This window comes from Mustela nivalis (assembly GCF_964662115.1).
Source record: "Mustela nivalis genome assembly, chromosome: 11".
Taxonomy (NCBI): domain Eukaryota; kingdom Metazoa; phylum Chordata; class Mammalia; order Carnivora; family Mustelidae; genus Mustela; species Mustela nivalis.
The window spans coordinates 98,065,423-98,086,282 of NC_139030.1; the positions used below are offsets into that span (position 1 = coordinate 98,065,423).

Below are 20,860 nucleotides of genomic sequence, written 5' to 3' on the forward strand. Positions count from 1 at the left end.
CTAATTGAACCTCAGGTTATTAGTGATGAGGGCTCTAGTTACTCCACAGGCTCACCAACACCTGGTGTTGTCTTTTTCATTTTAGTAATTCATGGATTAGTAGTAATCTCCTACTGAAAAAATAAATTTAAACCAACTTTTTTTTTTTAAGATTTTATTTTATTTATTTGACACAGAGAGAGAGATCACAAGTAGGCAGAGAGGCAGGCACAGAGAGAGGAGGAGGCAGGCTCCCTGTTGAGCAGAGAGCCTGATGTGGGGCTCGATCCCAGGACCCTGAGACCATGACCTGAGCCAAAGGCAGAGGCTTAACTCACTGAGCCAACCAGGCGCCCCTTAAACCAACTTTTCATTTTGGACTTTAAATTTATAAAAAGTTGCAAAGATAGTAGAGTGTCTAATATTTACATTTTAACATCTTACCTAATCACAGTGCATATGTCAAAACAAGTGAGTTATTTACACAGGTTTATTAACTAAGTTACAGGCTTCCTTCAGGTTTCCTTTGTTTTCTCACTAAGGTCCTTTTCTGTTTGAGAGTCAATCCACTATACCATGTTGTATTAACTCATCAAGTCTTTTCTGATCTGGGACAGTTACTTAGTCTTTTCTTACTGTTCTTGACTTTGGCAATTATGATGAGGGCTGGTCAGACATTTTGTAGAGTGCCCTCAGTTTGAGTTTGTCTAATGCTTTTCTCAAGATGGGCCTTGGGGATGAACATTACTGAGGTGAAACATTCTGTTCATCCCATCATAGGGAATATATCAGCTGACTTCTCCATGGTGATGGTAATCTTGATCAGTTGGTTCAGATAGCACTGGTCAGATTTTGCCACTGTACACATTACTCCCCCCTGCACCATAGCCTATACTTGGAAGTGAGTCACTAACCTCAGTTTATACTCAAGGGGGAAGGAATATGTATATATTATTTGAACTCTTCTGTAAGGAAGATTTGTTCCTCACCACCACCATTAACGCTTTTATTTATTCAATCAGTTATTTATTGGTATCAGTATGAACACATGTATATTTACTTTATATCTTGGATTATAAACCAATACTACAATATTTTGTTGTCAATTTTGCATTAATCCATAAAGATTAATGAAATTGAACCCTTTTTATATATTGATTGGTCATGCAAGTATCTATTTTATTTATTTATTTTTATTCATTCATTTATTTATTTATCATGCGAGTATCTATTGTTAGAATTCTATTTTTCTCTTAAATTATCAGCTTCTCTCTTATTTCTATGAGTTCTTCATATACTTTGGGCATGGATTTTTGTCAAATATATGTATGATAAATATTTCTCAGAATCTACAATTGTTCTCACTATTTAATGGCATCATTTAGCAGACAGAATTCCTTAACATGATCGAATTTATCTAAATTTTTCTATGGTTAGCTCTTTATGTCTTGTTTTAAAAATTAGCCTAACTCTAAAGTAATGCATATATCTCCATGTTGTCTTCACAGTTTGTTACTAGAACTAAATATAAAGGAATGGCAAATATAATCTGTCTTGCACTGATTTTTGTGTAAGGTGTGAGGTAGGGGTTAAGATTATTACTTTTTCTATATAAATACTGAATTGGTTCAGCATCATCCCTTCCCCAGTGCACAGCAATGTCAAATCTGACATAAAATAAATGGCTATTTGTGAGGGTCTATTGCTAGAAATTTTTATTCTATGCCATTCATCTCTCCTTGTGCCAAAACCACACTGAATCAATTACTATAACTTTATAAATCTTGGTGTCTGGTAAGGTAGCTCCCTCCAAGTTTTTTGTTCTTCTCTAAGGCTGTCTTGTCAATTCTACTCTAGCATCATTTTTTTATCTTGTTGTTCCTTAACTGTCTGGTGAGCAGTGGTTGCCCACTTGTATCTCTGTATGAAGTACTCTGTTACTTAAGAATAACAAGGAGCTTCAGTTTTCTCAAAGCATGTTCACTGACAGGTCTCACTTTAACAGGCATGAACAGGAAGGCAGGCAGTCAGGCTGTCCACCTGCACCCAGCCCATCTCTCAATGCCAAAAGAAAAAGACTTGACTCTTGGGCAGCCTGAAATTTAAGTCATCTATTAATCAGATTCTATTTACTTTCCATTTCCCCTTCTTCCCATTCCCAGGGGTTTTATTAATCTATCCCCTCCCTTTATTTTTGACTTTCATTTGTTTGGGATGGAGGAGACACAAAAGAAATATATTTAATCTACTTTTGGGAGCTGAAAGCTGATGTGCTATCCTGCTTTACTTATAAAGGTGGTGGAATTATAGTCAGCAAGACAGGTATATTACATAAAGGTGGGTCTTAGATTTCAGTGCATGGTATACATAAATATCACCCGTGCTACATCTCAATTAAAAAAACACAAAGAATGAAAAATGTTGTACTGAACTGTGAACACCTTGAGGGGAAAAAAGTATATTTTAATTTCTATTTGATTTCTATATTTCAATAGGTAAGTTCTATGCAAATCATATATCACCTGTTAACTTTAAAGCATTTTTTATCTATACCAGCATCTCATTTAAAAAAAAAAAAAGTGGGGCGCCTGGGTGGCTCAGTGGGTTAAACTGCTGCCTTCGGCTCAGGTCATGATCTCAGGGTCCTGGGATCGAGTCCCACATCGGGCTCTCTGCTCAGCAGGGAGCCTGCTTCCCTCTCTCTCTCTCTCTCTCTGCCTGCCTCTCTACCTACCTGTGATCTCTCTCTGTCAAATAAATAAATAAAATATTTAAAAAAAATTAAAAAAATAAAAAATAAAAAAGTCACCTAAGAGACACTTGGACTAGATATTTGCACTGCTTGATCTCCATGTTGCTATCCAGGCCACTTTAAGCCCTATTTTGGCTGCCAAGAGGCTGACTTCCATTTAGTAACTCAGGCCATCACACTGGCCAGTTTCCCTCTTGCTGCCTATTGGGTTTGGCCATAAGGAAGGACCATCTGGAGATCAGAAGATAGGAACAAAGGGGTATTAGGATGTTTATCCCTCACTGGGCTCCCCCAATCTTTTTGAAAGTGGCAGCACTGGGCAACTTGAGATCACAGGCTCTCATCCCTAAGGACCTCTCTTCCATATCTACAGCTCTCACCAGACTGGGAAGAATTTACTCCCCTTGCCACTTCTGGGCGTGGGCTGATAAGGGTTCTCCCAATCTTTTCAGGACTTGAGTGCCTTACTTTCATAAATAATCCCATTATTAAACTGTCTTCAAATGCACCTTTGCGATGCCATTTGTTACTTATTGGCACCCTGACTGACATAGTGTTCTAGGTCAGTTGGATGAGTGAAACAACATTACAAATAAATTCTTCTTCCCTTGTGTAAAGCTACTGTCAAACATAAACAGCATGTACTTACCAACTGTAAAAGAAAATTCTCATGAACAACATGCTGAATCAGGGTGAGGACATGAAAGTAAACACTTGCATTAAGATAAAAAGAATCAAAGCAATTACCCTTCTACAAATCTCTAAAAACAAGCGCCAAGGTATTATATGAAAACTCTGCAGCAATTATACTATTTTGATTAATGTCCCTGAGTATTATTTTGACTTCAAGAAATAATTTTACCATTTATCTTTTAAGACTGAAGAGAGGAAAAACAATTTAATTTTATGGCTTAGGAGAAGATATAAGATGACCAGAATCTGCATTTATGAGAAAGAGAGAACACAGAAACAAGGGTTAAAAGTGGGGAAAAGAGAGAAAAAAAAACCAGACCAAAACATTATTTAGATAAACACAAGGAGATTTTATAATTTTCTGCCAAATGATCAATAATAAAGTTAGTGATAAAAATAACAGTGACTTAACACTTATTACATGGCAGGCACTATTCTTTTTTTTTACGATTTTATTTATTTATTTGACAGAGAGAGATCACAAGTAGGCAGAGAGGCGGGCAGAGAGAGAGGGAGAAGCAGGCTCCCCATTGAGCAAAGAGCACAATGCGGGGCTTGATCCGGACCCTGAGATCATGACCTGAGCAGAAGGCAGAAGCTTAGCCCACTGAGCCACCCAGGTGCCCCAAGGCAGGCACTATTATATGTGTTTTATATGTGTAGATACATGAATGCTTTTGATGCTCACCAACAACTCTATTCAGTCATTACTGATATTACCTATGATCTATATACAGACACACATGGAACATACACATTTATATGTGTATGTATGTATATATGTGTATATATGTATATATAATGGAATACACACACACACACACACAGAGGGGGAGAGAGAGAAAGAGGTTTATTTACACAAGAAACAGAGACATACTGAGGTTAAATAATTTGTCAAAGATCACCTAGTTGTAAAGGGGAAAGTCATATTTGACATATGCTCGTGCTCTTAATTTCTAGACTATACTTTGGTAAATATATTTACACACTGTTTCATCTATATCCTTCTTTATCCCTTTTGGAATTAATGCTCATTAAGATACTAGAGAAAAAACAAAGTCAAATATATTCAGGTTGCATTCTGCATACTAAGAAGAGAACCAATTTTTAAGAAGACATGAATCATAGACAAGAATTTTGCCTAATCTCACATAACTTTTCACCTTGTAAAGACAGAACATTATCATATCACACTTATGACAACTACCAAACAAATGTTAAACATTATTTTTAAAAATAGGGCAATAAGGGAGTCAAGGAAGTTCTTTTAAACAAAATTAATTCTTGAGTAAGTTTTTGAAGAAGGTGATAATTGGTCTGAAAAGGAGAAAACACACAAAATTTGTTCTCTCAACTTCTCTAAGGAAATCGTCCAAGATGGTCAAGACGCTCCTTCTCAATACCATCTACAGTGGTAGATGAATTCCCATATAAGACAATCATATTTAGACAGTTTGGACACTCAAATGGAGAATGGTGTTTTCAGTAAGAATAGAGGGACTGAAAAGAGAGCTTTAACTTTCTGTATCATATAAATAAATCAGGCTGAGATATAGATTATAGATTTGGAGAAGAAACGATCACCCTTAGGAGTCCAGTCAGTAATTTATACGGCACTCAATGAAAAAAGCAGCAAGGAGTGGGTCACTGACATGTACCTCCTGTCTAGGGTACAATTAATTCTTCTGAATGGTGCATTTACTGAAAGTCACCAGTCATCTCTAACTTTACCACCTAAAATTAAAAGAATACATTTGACTGGGGTGTCATTGGAGAAGGTTAGATAGATGGATGGATGGATAAATATTCATCCATCAACCCATTAGGTCCTTGAAGAACTTCCTTGGGAAGCACAGGACACTGTTAGTGGTGATGGAAAGATGTGGCATCCTAGTTATTTCTTATCACCTAACAGGAGATAAAACTAACAGTTTTATCCCAAAATAGTAAGCGAAAATTGCACAATCACATATAAACCACAAACTTGAAGTTTTATTATATCCAAAACCTCTCTGTCAAACAAAGACCCAAATAAAAGGCAATTAACCAAGGTTTGGGGAGACATCACGCATGACTAATGGCACACGGCAAAGCTCTTTGTGCACATCTAAATCTACATATCAGGTAAAGCCTTCTCCAGCAATATAAGGTTGTGTAATTGTATGCTCTGTGATATTATAACCAGAGTTGTAAATTATAAAAATGGAAATCTAACCAAGTTAAGAGATTCACCCAGTAATTTATTTTAAGTCAACTAGATTGCTAGGGAATGAGAAAGCTGCTTGGGAATGAGTTCATGGCTCTTGCTATTTTATATTCCTCTGGTAGCCTAGCGTAATACTTCTCCTCTATTGAGCCAGCAATAAATAATTATTGATTACCTGAAGTCAGTGACAGGCACACCACCATCTTCTGTAGCAATGACATCAGATAGACTGATTTCCATAACTACATTCTTAAGCCCAATCATCAGAAAAGAGCAGATGTTAGGTGTGCAAAGGCTGAGCTCTTGGCCATAAGGGCAGTTAACTGTAATACCCAACTCAAGTCGTGAGGTCAAAGGACATTATTCCTGAACTGTGACTAAAATACAAAGTTTGCCTCATGCTTTCAGGTCTCTGGGGCAGAAAGTCTATTTGTTTTAAAAACAGAAGGAGAGCTTAATTGATCATCACCATGCTGCAGAACAGATGACACAAAGCCATTCAGCTTGCTGCCATCCGTGTCATTTTTTAGAATAAATAGTGCAAAAAGGTATGGAGATGCCATTCTTATCAACAGTTTCAAGAAACATGGACATTGAGGCAATGGCTTCTTTTAACTAATATCATCTTAAAACACCAACTACAAGAGCTATGATTTTTAAATAGTTTGTGGTTAGGCAAGAAGTCTTCTAACTTATTTTGCTTGATCCTGCCATATTCCACACACATGCATTAAGTAATCCTAGCCAAGCCTTCCAAATAAATAAAAAGAAAATAAGCAAGAAGTATCACATAATTTCCTTTAATTTTACACACAGGAAAAAAAAAAAGTCCCAAATGTAGAGTCTCATATTTACATAGAACAGTAATCAAGATTTTTCTGATATTTTTAGGGGGTTACCTGTATTTCCTCATAGTTATTAAGATTTTCCCATCAGGTCCATGAGTAAACAGAATGGGCACCATTCTGTGTGTACCATATGATAGATGCATTGTTTCAATGATAAATTGACAGACTGTGGTGGTCGTATCTGGGAAGTTGTCTTCTTTTATCTGGTAAACATTTTGAAAAGGGTAAACACAAGAGAGATAGCTTTCTTATGGCAATTGCTAAGCAAAGGCTGTCACCTTTTCTTATCACCTCGAGATGTGAAAATGAAGAGATCAAGCTGTTTCAGTACTTTTACTTTCATTTAGCCAAATCAAGATCATAGCAAAATTTCCAAGTAGGTACAGCACAAGGAACTAAGCAAATATGTGTATATTGGGGCATAATTTATCATATGGCTTTATCAGATAAAGCAAATGAGAAAATCCTGAGCCAGTCATAAAAGCGTGTCCAACTCCCACTGACTTGTCCTTAAGATGGATCTTGTGTAAATAATTAAATTAGTCCCCCAGATGGGTAGAAAAGGGGGGAGGGAAGTGTGTGGGCATGAACACACACACACACACACACACACACCCCTTAAAGGCTAAAACCTTACACTTAAGTCATTAGTATAAATGAGGCTTTACCATATTCTGAATTGTAGCAAGATTCGTGAATGTCACACTGCAAAAGAAAATCAGCATGATTATCATAAATAATTTGGTTAGATGTGATTAGAAATTTATGAGAAATGTAATCTTCAGTCACAAAGAATTATATATTTAAAAATCTGAATCCTATTGTTAGGAATGTTTAATACAGGTAAGTAATTTGAAAGCATTTTGAAAAAGGTGTATGGAACCTTAGAAGGCTCTGAAAAGCAGAACCTCTCTCCAGAGAATGGAGGACCGTTCGGTCTGGTGCTGTCTGGCTGTCCCAGAAAGGAAGGGTTAGAAGGAAGGAAGATGGGAGTCGTGATGGCGGCTGGGAAGGGGGTAAGAAGAGACCATGGGTATGTGTCTGTGCTTGTATGTGTGTGTGCTGGGGGGCTGGGGAGCGGTCTTCCCCTTCTTTTATTAAAAGAACAAACAGCAAATGATTTCATCAGTGGCCCAAGGAACTATGAAAAGTTGAATATGACAGTATGACTGAAAATATTTTCACCATACAGGGAGTAGGCCTTTGCAAACACGGCCTCACTGGATTTACTATTAAAAGCAGTGTGCAAGGGAGGCCTCAAAACCCAGGGGTCTAATATCAAGTGAGCGGTAGGAAGGTGACCTTTCATTCCATTTGTTTATGAGAGGATCTGCAGACTCTGTCTCAGTGTGGGTCCAGCATGGGCAGGAGGCCAAAGGGGAGATGGTGAACTCGGCAGATTTTTTTTTTGTTTTTTGCTTTTTTTGAGGACATATAATCAACTTAGAAATTTATGCTGGAAAAGAACAAGAGTAAAAGCTTGTTTTTTATATGCTATCTGTCATTTCTGGGTGAATGGCTAAATGCACATCCCCTTTAATATTTTTTTATATAGAGTACAACCACCTTAGTACCAATTTAAGCACTAGATTTAGCCATTGGATACAGCACGCAAAGGAGAACGGAATCATGTAGTTAAAAAAAAAAAAATTAAGACAAAATAAAAAGCAAAACTTGATAGAAAACAGAAACGTGAAAACAGCAGTTCTGTTAGGATGATGGTAATGTTTCTTTCTTGTTTAATATTCTAGAACAATAAATAATATCTCACTTAAACGACATTTATAAGAATACAGAATATTTTTAAGCAAATCTCACTGTTATTTTTATAAAATGTTATAAACTGATTGCCTGTCTATTAAGTGTGCCTATATGGACCACTCATCTGCAATTACTTAGAAAAGGTAATGCCAAGTATGCTGGAAAACTCTTATTGGAACTATTACTCACATCTGTACTTCACTAACAGAAACAAAAATGACTCCTGTGTGGTAATTACCTTTCAGCATTTGTTCAGGAGTTGCTTGTCTTTAGGTATTGATTTTATTTTTTCATTCAACCAAGTACCTTGGGCCCTTTCTGGAGTATTAAAACATTTTAAAATATTCAATATATAATCTGACTCCCGCCACTCCCGGCCACTTTCACCTACTGTGCAAACAAACTCAAATAAAAACCAAAACATCGGGAAAAGAAGAATGATGCCAGAAACGGGTTAGAAACGCCGTGACCGCCTTCATCCCGATTTAGCCACTGTCGCACCAGAAAGCATGCACACACTTTGTTGACTCTATGGCTGTGACTGATTGATGATGGCCTGGCAAGGTTACCATAGCTAATTACAACATCATTCATCTAAGCCTGCATGGGAAGAAAATACCGGGCTCGCGGGGAAGAAAAAAAGTTGAAGAAAGAAAAGCTATTCTGTCGCTGTTAACTTTTGAATAATCAACCCCAACAGGAAACAAATAAGATGAAACCCAATGACCAAATTATGACTTATGGTTTCATCCAAGCGAATGACCTCAGGTGCCTGGTGATTTCCACTCTGGTTTCACAGCCCACAGCGGAGAGCTTCTAGCAACGAGGAACCCGCACATGCTTGTGTGCTTTGTAGTCCAAATTCAAAGGCTCCGGCAGAAGCCCGGCCCAGCCCCGAGCTTCAGTTCTGCTATGTGTGTGGTGTGACTGTGTTTGTCTAGGGTCAGATGCCAATACTTAAACTCACATTATGGGCACAGCAGCTACTTACACACTGCAGCCTAATTAAAGGAATAAACCTCCCCCTTCTTTATTTTTTCCTGAAGATCAGTACCATAAAGGGATTTGGTTTCCTTGAAAATTCAGACAAACGTTCCCATATGTTTCCCTTATGAAGTAAATGAGTCAAAATCAGATAGAAAACGGTCACAATTTCCAACACTAATCTATGGCTATATAATTTTTTTTTTTTTTCTGAGAACTACTGAAAATAAAGACAAGGGAACTCAGTGTTTTGGAAAATAATTACATTATAACAAACACACAATCATGATTTCCATTTCAGTTTTGAAGCACAAACACACATGGAAACAATAAAGCGTCTGAGGCACCTTTCAGCTTTCAAGTCTCAGAAGTAAGAATCACTTTCAAATAGCATGTAAGTTCATCTTCAAAGTTTAACATACAAGAAGAGAATAAAGCTAACACTATTTCAAACTCCAAACTTTAATCAGATTGCTTTATATCTGGGTAATATAGATCACAAGACTGGCAACAACCAAGTCCCAAATATGTTTTATCCTGACACACTGTTCAAATTACATTGCTAAAATAATTATAACTAAAGAAAATATTTTCTCACGTAAGCTTGAACCCAAAGTAGCAAGTTTCTGTCAGGAAGTACTGAAAAAAATTATCAAAGGATCCAAAATACAACTACTAATTAACTGGGGCCATGGGGCAGAAATTGGCAGGCACATGGAGTCAGATTCAGATTCAGCATGGTATGAATGAAATTCTCTTAAATCAGTCATAGCCCATTAGGGCAAGCAAGGCGTATCTTATAGACAAGAAAACTGTGGGGCAAGGAAACATGGTAATGACCTATCACGAAGTGACCCAGATGGTCCCAACTCAAATACCCCTTTCTATCAAAATGGCAAATGTACCCTGATTTATTTATTTATTTATTTTTGTCTGGAAAGATGATTAGATTAAAAGATTTCCCCGGGCACACTGCTAGATCAAATACTGTAGGGTCTGGGACCAGCTCCACACTACTGGTTCTCAAGGGACAAGGATGGGCCAGGCTTGGGGCCATGATCTCAAGATGTCTTCTGCACAACAGTAGAAGGTCAGGTACCATAGATCTGAAGACAGCACAGGAACTACTGACTGGAGGGCTAAAAGACCCTTACTCTTCCAAATTTCAAACTTCATGTCCTAATATGTCTGATGTACAGAAGGCCCTATGTACAGATACTTGAGATGTCAAAAAGAGTACAACAGTATCCGCAACACAGAAAAGAAAATCACCTCCATATCCCATTAGTATATTGGTTTTGGTGCACTTAACCCTCCAACACACACACTTGAATGCGTGCAGGTGTGTGCAAACCTACAAGTGTTGAGGAGACGAACGTAAATTCTTTTTTTTTTTTTTAACTTAGAGAGGATTTAAAGGAAATTTTCTCCATCTAATTTTCTGGTCTTTATTCCCTTATTACCTTTTGACTTATAGCTATTCATAGTATCTATTTATTAATTTACACTCTATCTCAATTCCAAAAGGATATGAGGTGGTATTTTATCACATACAGTATTAAAAGACATGGTAATTGAAATCTTCAATTAATCCCCAAAATGTCATGAAGTTGAAAGAGCGCTGTACTAGAGGCCAATAGACACAGCGTCCGACTCTTGTTCTTTATCCAAACATTTATTTGGCATCAGAGCACACATTTGCTTGTTTGTAAAATGATGTCAATTGTCTAGAGAACTGCTAATTAGGAAATTTTAAGGAAATTTCCAGAACCAGAATTTTACAAAAGCTGTTGTCAGGGGTACTAAGAATTCTTGAGTGGAAGTGGGTTTCTTTACAGTAGGACTTCTAAAGGGCATTAGGATTTTCTGTTGCCTCCTCACCAGCTTTCTGTATTCCTTTCGTCCTTTGTTATGGAACCTGGACTGGATCCTGGCAGAAGAACCAAGTGCCACGCAGAGACTTTGGAGGATCGAAGGTTCATGTAATACCGGCGGGCAAGGAGGAGGTTGTTCTCCAAAAATCTGAGCCCCAAGCACAAGCAGGGAGGGGAATGTATACCCTTCTGCTTCTGCATACTTGGTACTTTCAGTGCACATGGGAAATGGGATAGGAAAGAAGACCCTGGGAGGGCTTTGAGAAAGGGACTGGAATTCCCTTGCTGGTTTGGTCAGCATCTTAGGGTACAGCTTTTCCCTATCACCCCAAAAGCTTAACTAATCCTATCTGTACAAAGAGCGAATGTGAATAAATTAGAAGAGCATCTAAAACTTAAATGCTCAGTGAATGTCATTTGCTAATTAACTACAATCACATAGTTGTTGAAATCCCAAAACATGTTCAGAGGTACCATAGGGCTCCAAAGAAGACTTGGAAAATTCCTGAACTGGGTGATTTTAAAGTCCAAGTAGACTCTGTGGATATCATTTTGTGCTGTTCTACCTAGTGTTTGTTCTACCATGTCTCTTCTTTTAAATATATTTTTAGGGTAGCAATCTCTAGGTTATATTGTAGGAAGGCATATTTCAGAAACAGACTCTTAAAGTGTTAGCCCAAACTAGTAAATCATTCTGCATCAGGACTTAGTCATTTAGCATTACATTAGAAAACCCATTGTGGTGGGGGCACTTGGGTGGCTCAGTTGGTTAAGCATCTGACTTTGGCTCAGGTCATGTGTTCAGGGTCCTGGGGTCCAGCCCCTTGTTGGGCTCCCTGCTGAGAGGGGAGCCTGCTTCTCCCTCTCCTTCTGCCCTCCTCCAGCTCATGCTCTTTCACTGTCTCTTTCAAATCAATAAGTAGAATATTTAAAAAAAGAAAAAGAAAATCCATTGGGAAAATAAATGTAAGAGATAATTTAGATGAACTGATTTGAAATTCCTCCTGTAAATAAAAATATATACCCCATTAGCTTACAGGGTATATACTGAACCCTTTTAGGTCAGGAGAAGATTTCTTCAATTCACCTTTGTAACTCATTATTGTTGAGTGAAGTATTGGGAAATAAATTTATTGTATACGTAGTGTACTACCTTCAAGATGTACACAAGGTTTTATAAATATGATCGTATTTGAGCTTGAATTTAAAAGGTGCAGACAAATTCCACCAAGTAGAAAAGAGGCAAAGGGAGGATCAAAGAGAAAAAGTTCCTCTACAAGCACGGAGGCCTGAAAGACAGAAAATTTGGGGAATGGCAAGTGGTTCTTGGTGCCTACAGGTTAACGTAACTGTGAAAGAGTGGCCAGTAATAAAGGTGGGCAGCGAGGAAGTAGGTAGGTCATGAAGAGCCTGTAAATAAGAACTTCTGGCATATTCTGTACATAAGTATTTCATCTTGGAAGAAAAAGAAGAGGGGCCAATCTCTGTGTGCATACAGGAATGCTGTTGGCTTTTAACAGAATATTATTAATTATCATCTTGTGTTGGACAATGATAGAAAAATTACACTGGATATCAAGCATATTTTTATTTCAGATACCAATACAATACAAATTTTTGGTGATGAATATGACCTAATCATAAAAATGTTTTGTTTCCTCCTATTTGTTAAATGGTAGCTTGATAAGAGAGAGAAACATATAAGCTGATAATGATTCGATTCCTCATCTTCTTGAATGGGGCTCAAGAATTTGACAATCCCTGTGTCTGCTCTACCAGCCTATGCAGACGCGTCCCAGAACTACAACCGGTTCCAGTGGCCTTGGGAGCGGAGTGGGGCGCGGAGGTGAAGAGCTGGGGCTCTGGTGGTTAGCGTTTTATGCGCCGGCGTTATGATGAATCACTGGGACACAAATGCTACTCCCCCTCTAGCCACCCACCTCCTTCACCTAAGCAGGATCTCAGACAGGGTCAGAGAGCACGACTGGTCCCATCCGCTCGGCCGCCCTGAGCATTGCCTCTGCTGCCAGGCCTATCCCTCCACGCTCGGTTGACGTCTGCTCCATCTATGACCACACCCTTCCCCAAGGCAACAAAAGGAAAGATACACAGAACAGGCAGACACCAAAGCAGGCTGGGTTGCTTCCTCTACTTTCCCTGAGAAACTTGACAAACGTTTTCTCTTCTTTGCTTTTAAAGTTCCAGAAATGAAAAGTACTCAATCTGCTGGACCCGGGAGGGGGGGATAAGGGTTGATTTTTTTTCAGTGTTCATCCCTGCCCAGATTCCTCCTGCTAATTCCAAGGAACCATCTGCATCAGGCTGCTAATGAGTTTGGACATGGCTCTCCGCACACGAGGAAGCCATTGGAAGTTGTTACGCAGGGAGTTATATAATCGGATTTGTGATTTAGCGAGGCAGCTCTGGCAGAAGCCTGGATGGGAGAAAGCAGGCCCTGTGACGAGAGAGGTCAGCTGGAGGCCTCCGCGACGGTCTGAGTGATTCTCAAGCTCTGTCCAGATGCAAAGGTCGTGAGGCGGAAGGAAGTGAGGCTGGCGAGCAAGGGGAGGATGTGGAGGTGATGCCAGGGCTTCAGAGCCCATGGCTGGGAGGCCACACTGACCACCGGTGAGGAAGGTTAGCTAATCTCACCACCTCACCCACAGTACTAGAGACATGGATCTGAAGCCAGGGACGTAAGCACTTTCAAGGTTTGGATACATAGTCACAAAGTGCACCCCAAAAAAGCCCATCAACTTATTCTTTTATTACCAGCAGATTGGAGGCAGCAAAGAAAAAATGGTTCCTGACACTGGAGCCAGAAAGGGTTCAAATCTTGACTCTGCCATGAAATCACTATAGGATTTTTGGATAAATTACTTTAGTACTACACGACTGTGTCCCCGCCTCTTAAATGAGGGGAGTAACGGAACCCAGCTAAGAAGCCTGAGGCTTAAATGAGCTGTGATGGAGTGCCTGGGTGGCTCAGTCTGTTAAGCATCTGCCTTCGGCTCAGGTCATGATCCCAGGGTCTGGAATCAATGATTCTGGGATCCTGGGATCCAGCACCACATGGGCTCCCTGCTCAGCGGGGAGCCTGCTTCTCCCTATGCCTCTACCCTTCCACCCCCTCCCCTGATTCATGTAAGCGTGTGCACGCTCTCTCTCTGTCTGAAATAAATGAAATCTTTAAAAAAATTCCCTAAAAAAATGAGTTGTCATGAGCAAAGGATTAAGAACACTTGCTGCACTGCTTTGAGCTCAGGGCCTGGCATGTAGTCGCCACTAAAAAAGATTTTTCTCTCTCTCTTTCACCAAAGAAGTAGAAAATTCACTTTTAAAGAAAAAGAAACTCAGCTTACTTTTCTCCCTGACTTCAACATTATGTTGCTCAGACAATTCAACAAAAGAAGCTGAGAAAGCTTAAGAAAAACACGCCGCCGCCCCCCCCCCCCCCCCCGACCTAGAGAGCTCCTAAGGGAAGGCAGAAACAAATTTCCCAGCACAGGCTACTCTAAGGTTCAGCCTTTGAAGACCACACAGTGCTTGCTTATAAATAGAATATTAAAACAAGCGAGAGCAATTTTCTCCTTTCGTCTTCCCTTATTGCCTAATTTCCCTCCCATCCCATTTGCATAATGGATAAAAAGGCATCCATTATGCAAATGAATGATAGGGCGGTGAGGTTGCTGCAGCCACAGACCTCCTCTGTGGATGGGGAAGCTGCCACGGAGCCCTGGGCTGTCCGCACGCATTCCAGAACATCGCGTCACTAGCTGGGTTTCCAAAGGATAGAGGAACATCAGGAAGATTAGAGGTCATAAATTTCCACTTGGTTTATTATAAAAGCGGCACCACAGATGCTTTCCAGAAGATTAGTACCAAATACGGATATTCAGGATTGTGGTATGTAAAATAAACTTTCCAGTCAACATTTTGCTTCAGATGGGAAAAAGCCGGCTCTCTGCAGGACTTCTGTGATTTTAAGCGCACACTCTGCTTTGCAAGGGAAAGATTCCCCTCGTACAGTAGTAAAAGCCTCTGTTCTTCTACCTGGAGAATTAACCTATCTAACAGGTGCTCAGATCAGTCTCAAAACATATGCACACCTTCAATAGGAATGAAAATTTGTTCTAAGTACCAAAATGTTAGCAGATTTTCAAAAGCTTCATGCTGTGAAACTGACCTAAATTTACCTCCGAGAGGTATCACCAAAAACTGACATTGATCTTAGAGGTGTAAATTCACTGAAACTTGAGAAGAATGTTTATTTTTCTCCCAATGCCTTCAAAACAAAAATGAGGAATTCTGAACAAAATTATTGGGTGAGTTGATCTTGTGTAAATAAATCAGTAGGCTAGAATTAAGAGACCAACTTCAAAATGTTTTCCCAGAAGTCTGAGATACAGAGTGTGAGGAGAAAAAGAAGGTGGCTGAAACAGAAAGTGGCCTTTATTCCTAGTCTGAATTCCTTGATAAATGTTAGCTTTTGCCAAATGACACTCTTCAGAGAGTTTTTTTTTTTTAAGTGATCCCCCTTGGGTACAGATGAACCCCGTCACTTACAGATCAGCCTGTCCTATAGGATACTTCAAGACCACGCAATTCAGATCCACCCGTCATTCAAGGAGAAAAAACCAAACCAAACAAAACAAATGCATCCCCTTGTCTGAGTGTCCACTGCTACAAAGAGCTATGTAAAAATAATTTAAAGACAAACCAGATTTTTCAAGAAAGATACTAAGAGGATAAGTCATCTTATAGAAGCCACTCATAATCTGCAAGATGACGTATTTTAAGCAAGTGAAGAATATAATAGTGAAGATACACATACCTAATTTCAGAGCAGAAGGGGTCACTTCAATTTCCCCACCAATTGGTTTAAATGCAGCCAACTGGGCAGCCACTTCCGTCTCAAAGGCATCTGGGCTCTGCCGGCTTGCAGGGTTTCCGCTGGGGCTCTCAATCTTGTGGAGTGGTTCTTGTTCATCAAACACAGCAATCAGCTACAAACAAATCCAACCACACTAATTACTTTGAATGGCATGCATAGCACACAACACTGTTTCTAGCTGATTGTGATCTTTCATGGATTTTAAGGAAAACAGCCTTTGAAAACTTGTAACTTGAATGTTACTGTACCACAACTCCCAATTCAATACTACGTCTGAAAGGACCATGGCAGGACTTCACTAATGGTTTGTCAGTTCTTGAAATAACCGATTTTGGCTAACTCCCCTCGCCACCTTTTCCAACATACCAGAAAGGACTTCAGTATTTATTTTTAAGAGGGTTTCCAGAAATAAAAGTTGAATATGCAAAAGCTGAACAACAGATCTACAAGGTAAAAGAGGACATTCCAAACTCAGGGAGCTAAGATATTACGAAATCCATAATCATCGCTGCCTTTTTAGACACAACCACGACAAAGGAGTGTGCATATTGCAATACAATGTGTTCACTTTGTGCACACAGATATCATCCCCTTTTGATACATCCCTTTAAATTTGTTCTCTTCCTTCATGACGCTATGTTGACTGGTTTAAGTCCAATGAACGTCAAGTCCAATGAGACTACACATCAGCACTTTTAACCAGATTATTTCCATCTTCGTCTCAGTGTTGTTTCATAGGAGAACTGTTTCTTGTCATTAATATAAAAACATTTAATTGTCCACTTCCAAGTCATTTTTCATAAAGGGCAAGATGTCATAAAATATTCATTGCACAAACACTGCTGTACGAACAGTGAGGACAGTCCTGCTGAAACCATATTTTCGGCCAGCAGACAGCACCACCATAGAGAGACCTCGCACGCTGCTCGTCGGGTGATCGGGAGAAGTGCAAGAGTGCATGTAGGAAGCACCGAGGGGACGCTACTGTCAACCCGACAAAGAACAGTGTGTGCAAATCTGAAAACTGCTAGTAAACCTTCAGCTATTTTTCATTCATTAAATAAAACAAACCTACTTGTGATTCAAACATTTATTGAGAAAAGACACTCGAAGGCCCATTCAGAGGGGAACCTTGTTAGCAATAGTATTAATAACACAAATGCAGGCGTAATCAATCAAAACATCATAAATTCCAAGTTCAGTCTTTCAAAAGAAATGAATACAATTAGGGATATGCAAATTGACTATTCAAAAATAATTTTCATAATTGACTACTCATTTCCAGTATGGAGACTTCTTTAATTGGAAAATCCAACAATCCTCTTACCACAGGAAAGAAATGCTACTCCCAAGGCATTATTTTTAATTCTTGAAATTGAGCACATACATTTTCTATTTTTAATTGGCAGCACTGATGAACTGATTTGAGAGAAGGCTTAAATAGATTAATAATGAAAGATTATTCTAGTATAAAAATAATCAGTAGATCTGTATCTTTCTAATCATCTGGTCAGAGTGAAGAGTTTAACACTTTCAATCTTGTAAAGGAAAATAAAATCAATTTTTAAAATGTGCTGGAAGTGTTATTTTTGTCACTTTTTTTGTGACATGATTATAATTTCAGTTTTGCGTATTGGTGAATTCTAACACATCTGAGTGACATTTATTTTAATTACCAATCGGCGAGGCAAAATGGCTTATTATACTGGTTCTATGAACACTTGTGTGTAAGTTAAGACTAGTACCTTATTTCTTCTCTTGCTACATCCTTAACTACTACTATATGCACTGTGCCTTAAATATTGGGGAAAAGAGATAAAAAATGGAATAGTATCTAAAGCATAATACAGAATCTTAAAGCTGAAAACTCGTAAGTCATTACTTATATCTGTTATATAAACCTTCCTCCTCGAGATACTTTACTGTTTTCCATACTATCATATCCAACAAGTTTATAGCATATGTAATAACAATGGCACATCTATGTAGCAAATGAGAGAACACTACAGTTCATAGCTTCTGTTTTCCAAAAAGATAGACTAAAAAGTAATTGATATCTAAAGACTAAAAAGTAGTTAAATCTAGTCTTTTTAAATTTTCCATCCAGGGTTTCAGACCACAGGGTGACTGTTTTCCAAAAAGAAAACTTGTACAAAGAGAGGCTCTATTGTCAAATATACGTGGTTTGTCCATTAGGAGGTTATATCCTAAAGAATATGCTGCACACAGAAAACACAATACATGATTCTTCCCAAAGATGATGCTAAGAAGAACTGGAGCACCCCCGAGTCTCACAATCTGTCTCCCAGTCCCGTGGAGGACAGGAAATATCTCCACGGAGTCTACTCCTGGTGTGAGGATGAATGAATGAATGAGTCTCTACTCCTGGAAAGAAGAGGTTCAGTTCCTGACTCTGTGGTCCCCACAAGGAGTCATTGGCTCCATCAGTGCTGGCTGCTGACTAACTCTCCGTGCCCTCTTAACCTCAACACCCACAACACACCACAACTCACACTCACTTCAACATCGACAATTGATTTAAACTATACACACTGCAGGCCCTTATCAGCTAGATTATTTGACTCATCAAAACATCTGCCTTCCTGGGTAACAGAGTTCTTAGCAGACAGGGTTACAGAGATGCATCAATTAACATTAAACCACTGTTCTAGTTCCTCCACAGAAGACGTGATTTCCAAAGTGTCCGGTGCAGGAAAACGGCCTCCCCTCCCGGAACTTAAACTCATTACAAATTACCTTTCCCACACAGATGAGATGGACATGAAAGAAGGAATTCTATTTAAAGTTTTCTGTTGTTAAGGTTTCACCTAGACTAAACTTCTAAGGCATGTGGAAGATTTTTCACTGACATCGTATGGACTGTAGTAACCTAAACGCTATGCAAAATGCAAACAGGCAATACTTCATTTGGATGCCTTCCTCTTCTGCTGCCTTATCCATCTTCTGGTGACCCTTCCGTTCTCCTTCTGCAATGCTGGTATTTTCATGTCACCCAGTGCAACACCAACATTTCCCAAAGACCCCATAATCCGAGACCTTTCACACAGCCATTATTCCTGATCAAAATTCCTGTCCACACAGATGTCCATCAGTATTTCGGCATCTTATCCCCAGAGAGACACAGGAAGGTTAGTCCACAAATACACTATTCATTCTCCCACTCAAAACAAAAAATGAACAACAAAAAGGCTTTAATAACTTTTTCAGGACCCCTACAGATACCATACCCATTTCTCAACTTTCCTTGAAAGCAAAATCTCAAACAGCTGTCCACAGAGCAACTTCCAGTCTCCCTCCTTCCCAATCCTTGCTGAGACCCTGGGACCACACTGGTCAGGTTCTCGCCCCTCTACTCCACAGAAACTGTTCTTATCAAGGTCAAAAACAATCTTTAGGTAGCTAAATCCCTCAGTTTTCTGCTTTGACTTTAGGACACAGTCAATCACTCCCTTCTTCCTTAAATTATTGTCTTCACTTGCCTTCTCAGACATCTTCAACTCTCTAGGCCCTTCATTAAATTTCCTTTTACTTATCCTTCTTGTCTGTAAAAATGCGAAATATGTCTAAATTGGGGGGGGGGGGCACCTTGTTTGTCTCATGGCATAGATGTAAGTATCTGCTGATAAATTCCAAACTTAAATCTTCCACCCAGAGCTGCTTCTTGAACTCCAGGATCATAAGATCCACTGGCTAACATGACATGTGAAAAACTGACCTTCCAAAGCTCTTTCATAATCTTTATACATCCCGATTAATGGCACTCCATTCTTCCAATTGCTCAGGAGAAAAACCTCCTACTAATCCTCGATGCCTTTTTCCCTCCCTTCCTCGCTATATCTCCTGCACCTCACACACACCAATTTGCCAACGAATCTCAAAACACAGTCAGAGTCTAACTGCTTCTCACCGCTCTGTTCTCACCACTTTGGACCCCACTTCTCGTCTCTCCCACGGATTATGGCAACAATTTCCTGTCTGGTCTCGTCGGTTCTACCCATGCTCCCTTTCAATCATTCTCCACAGCAGCCAGAGTGTCCCTACCAAAACACAAGGCAGGTCATGTCTCTCTCCTCTGGTCATTCGTTTTCTCATGTCACAGTGAAGCGCAAGTCCTGGCAATGGACTTGGGTCTGTGGGCTCCCTGTGAAATTTCTGACCTCGTGTTCTGAGTACACTCTCCCCTGTTCTCGGGATTCTATTCAGCTACGACTTCTTCTTTGCCCTTGACTCAGGATCTTTGCATTTGCCGTCCCTTCTGCTGAAGCAGTCTCACCCAGACACCCGCGTGGCTTGCTTCTCTGTCCTTCCCATCTTTACCCCAACGCCACGCTATCTGCATTGCAACACCACCACCACTTCCCACCTTCTCTTCCTTTTTCTTTGTAGCATTTATCACCCTCTCGATGGTTCATCTCTTCTTGTTTGTCTTAGTTATTGCCTGTCTTCTCACTGTACTAGAATATAAGCTCCAAGAAAACAGTGATTTTTGTCTTTTTTATTGTATCCCTGTCGCCGAGAATGGTGAGTATACACAGCAGGCATTGAGCATATATTTGTTGGAATAAAATGAGTAAAGTGAGGCCAGAACAGATAGTAACCCCTAAGATAGCAACAGGATAAAAGATACCTGGATTTTTTCATGTGTTTTTAGAATCAACATTCAAATTATTTTTTGTTAGAAATGAATGAGTTCATGAACGAACACATGTACAACAAATACGTGTTTTTTGAGTGTCATTATCATTATGGCTGTTGTTTCGGTTTGGTTATTATGGGGGAGAAATTCCTCCTTTTTCTATTCAACACTGGGAGAAATTGCTTCTGCCACATCAAGCTCCCAAAATAGAG

General features: G+C 39.4%; 1 protein-coding gene across 2 annotated transcripts in view; it reads right to left on the reverse strand.

Annotated features, from left to right (window-relative positions):
• PARD3B (par-3 family cell polarity regulator beta) overlaps positions 1-20,860 on the reverse strand; it is a 1,038,672-nt gene that overhangs the window by 614,301 nt on the left and 403,511 nt on the right. For both annotated transcript variants that reach the window (XM_082689121.1, XM_082689120.1), the window contains exon 3: positions 15,932-16,103. In XM_082689121.1, coding sequence (XP_082545247.1) covers positions 15,932-16,103 — 172 coding nt within the window. The remainder of the gene's footprint in view (positions 1-15,931; positions 16,104-20,860) is intronic.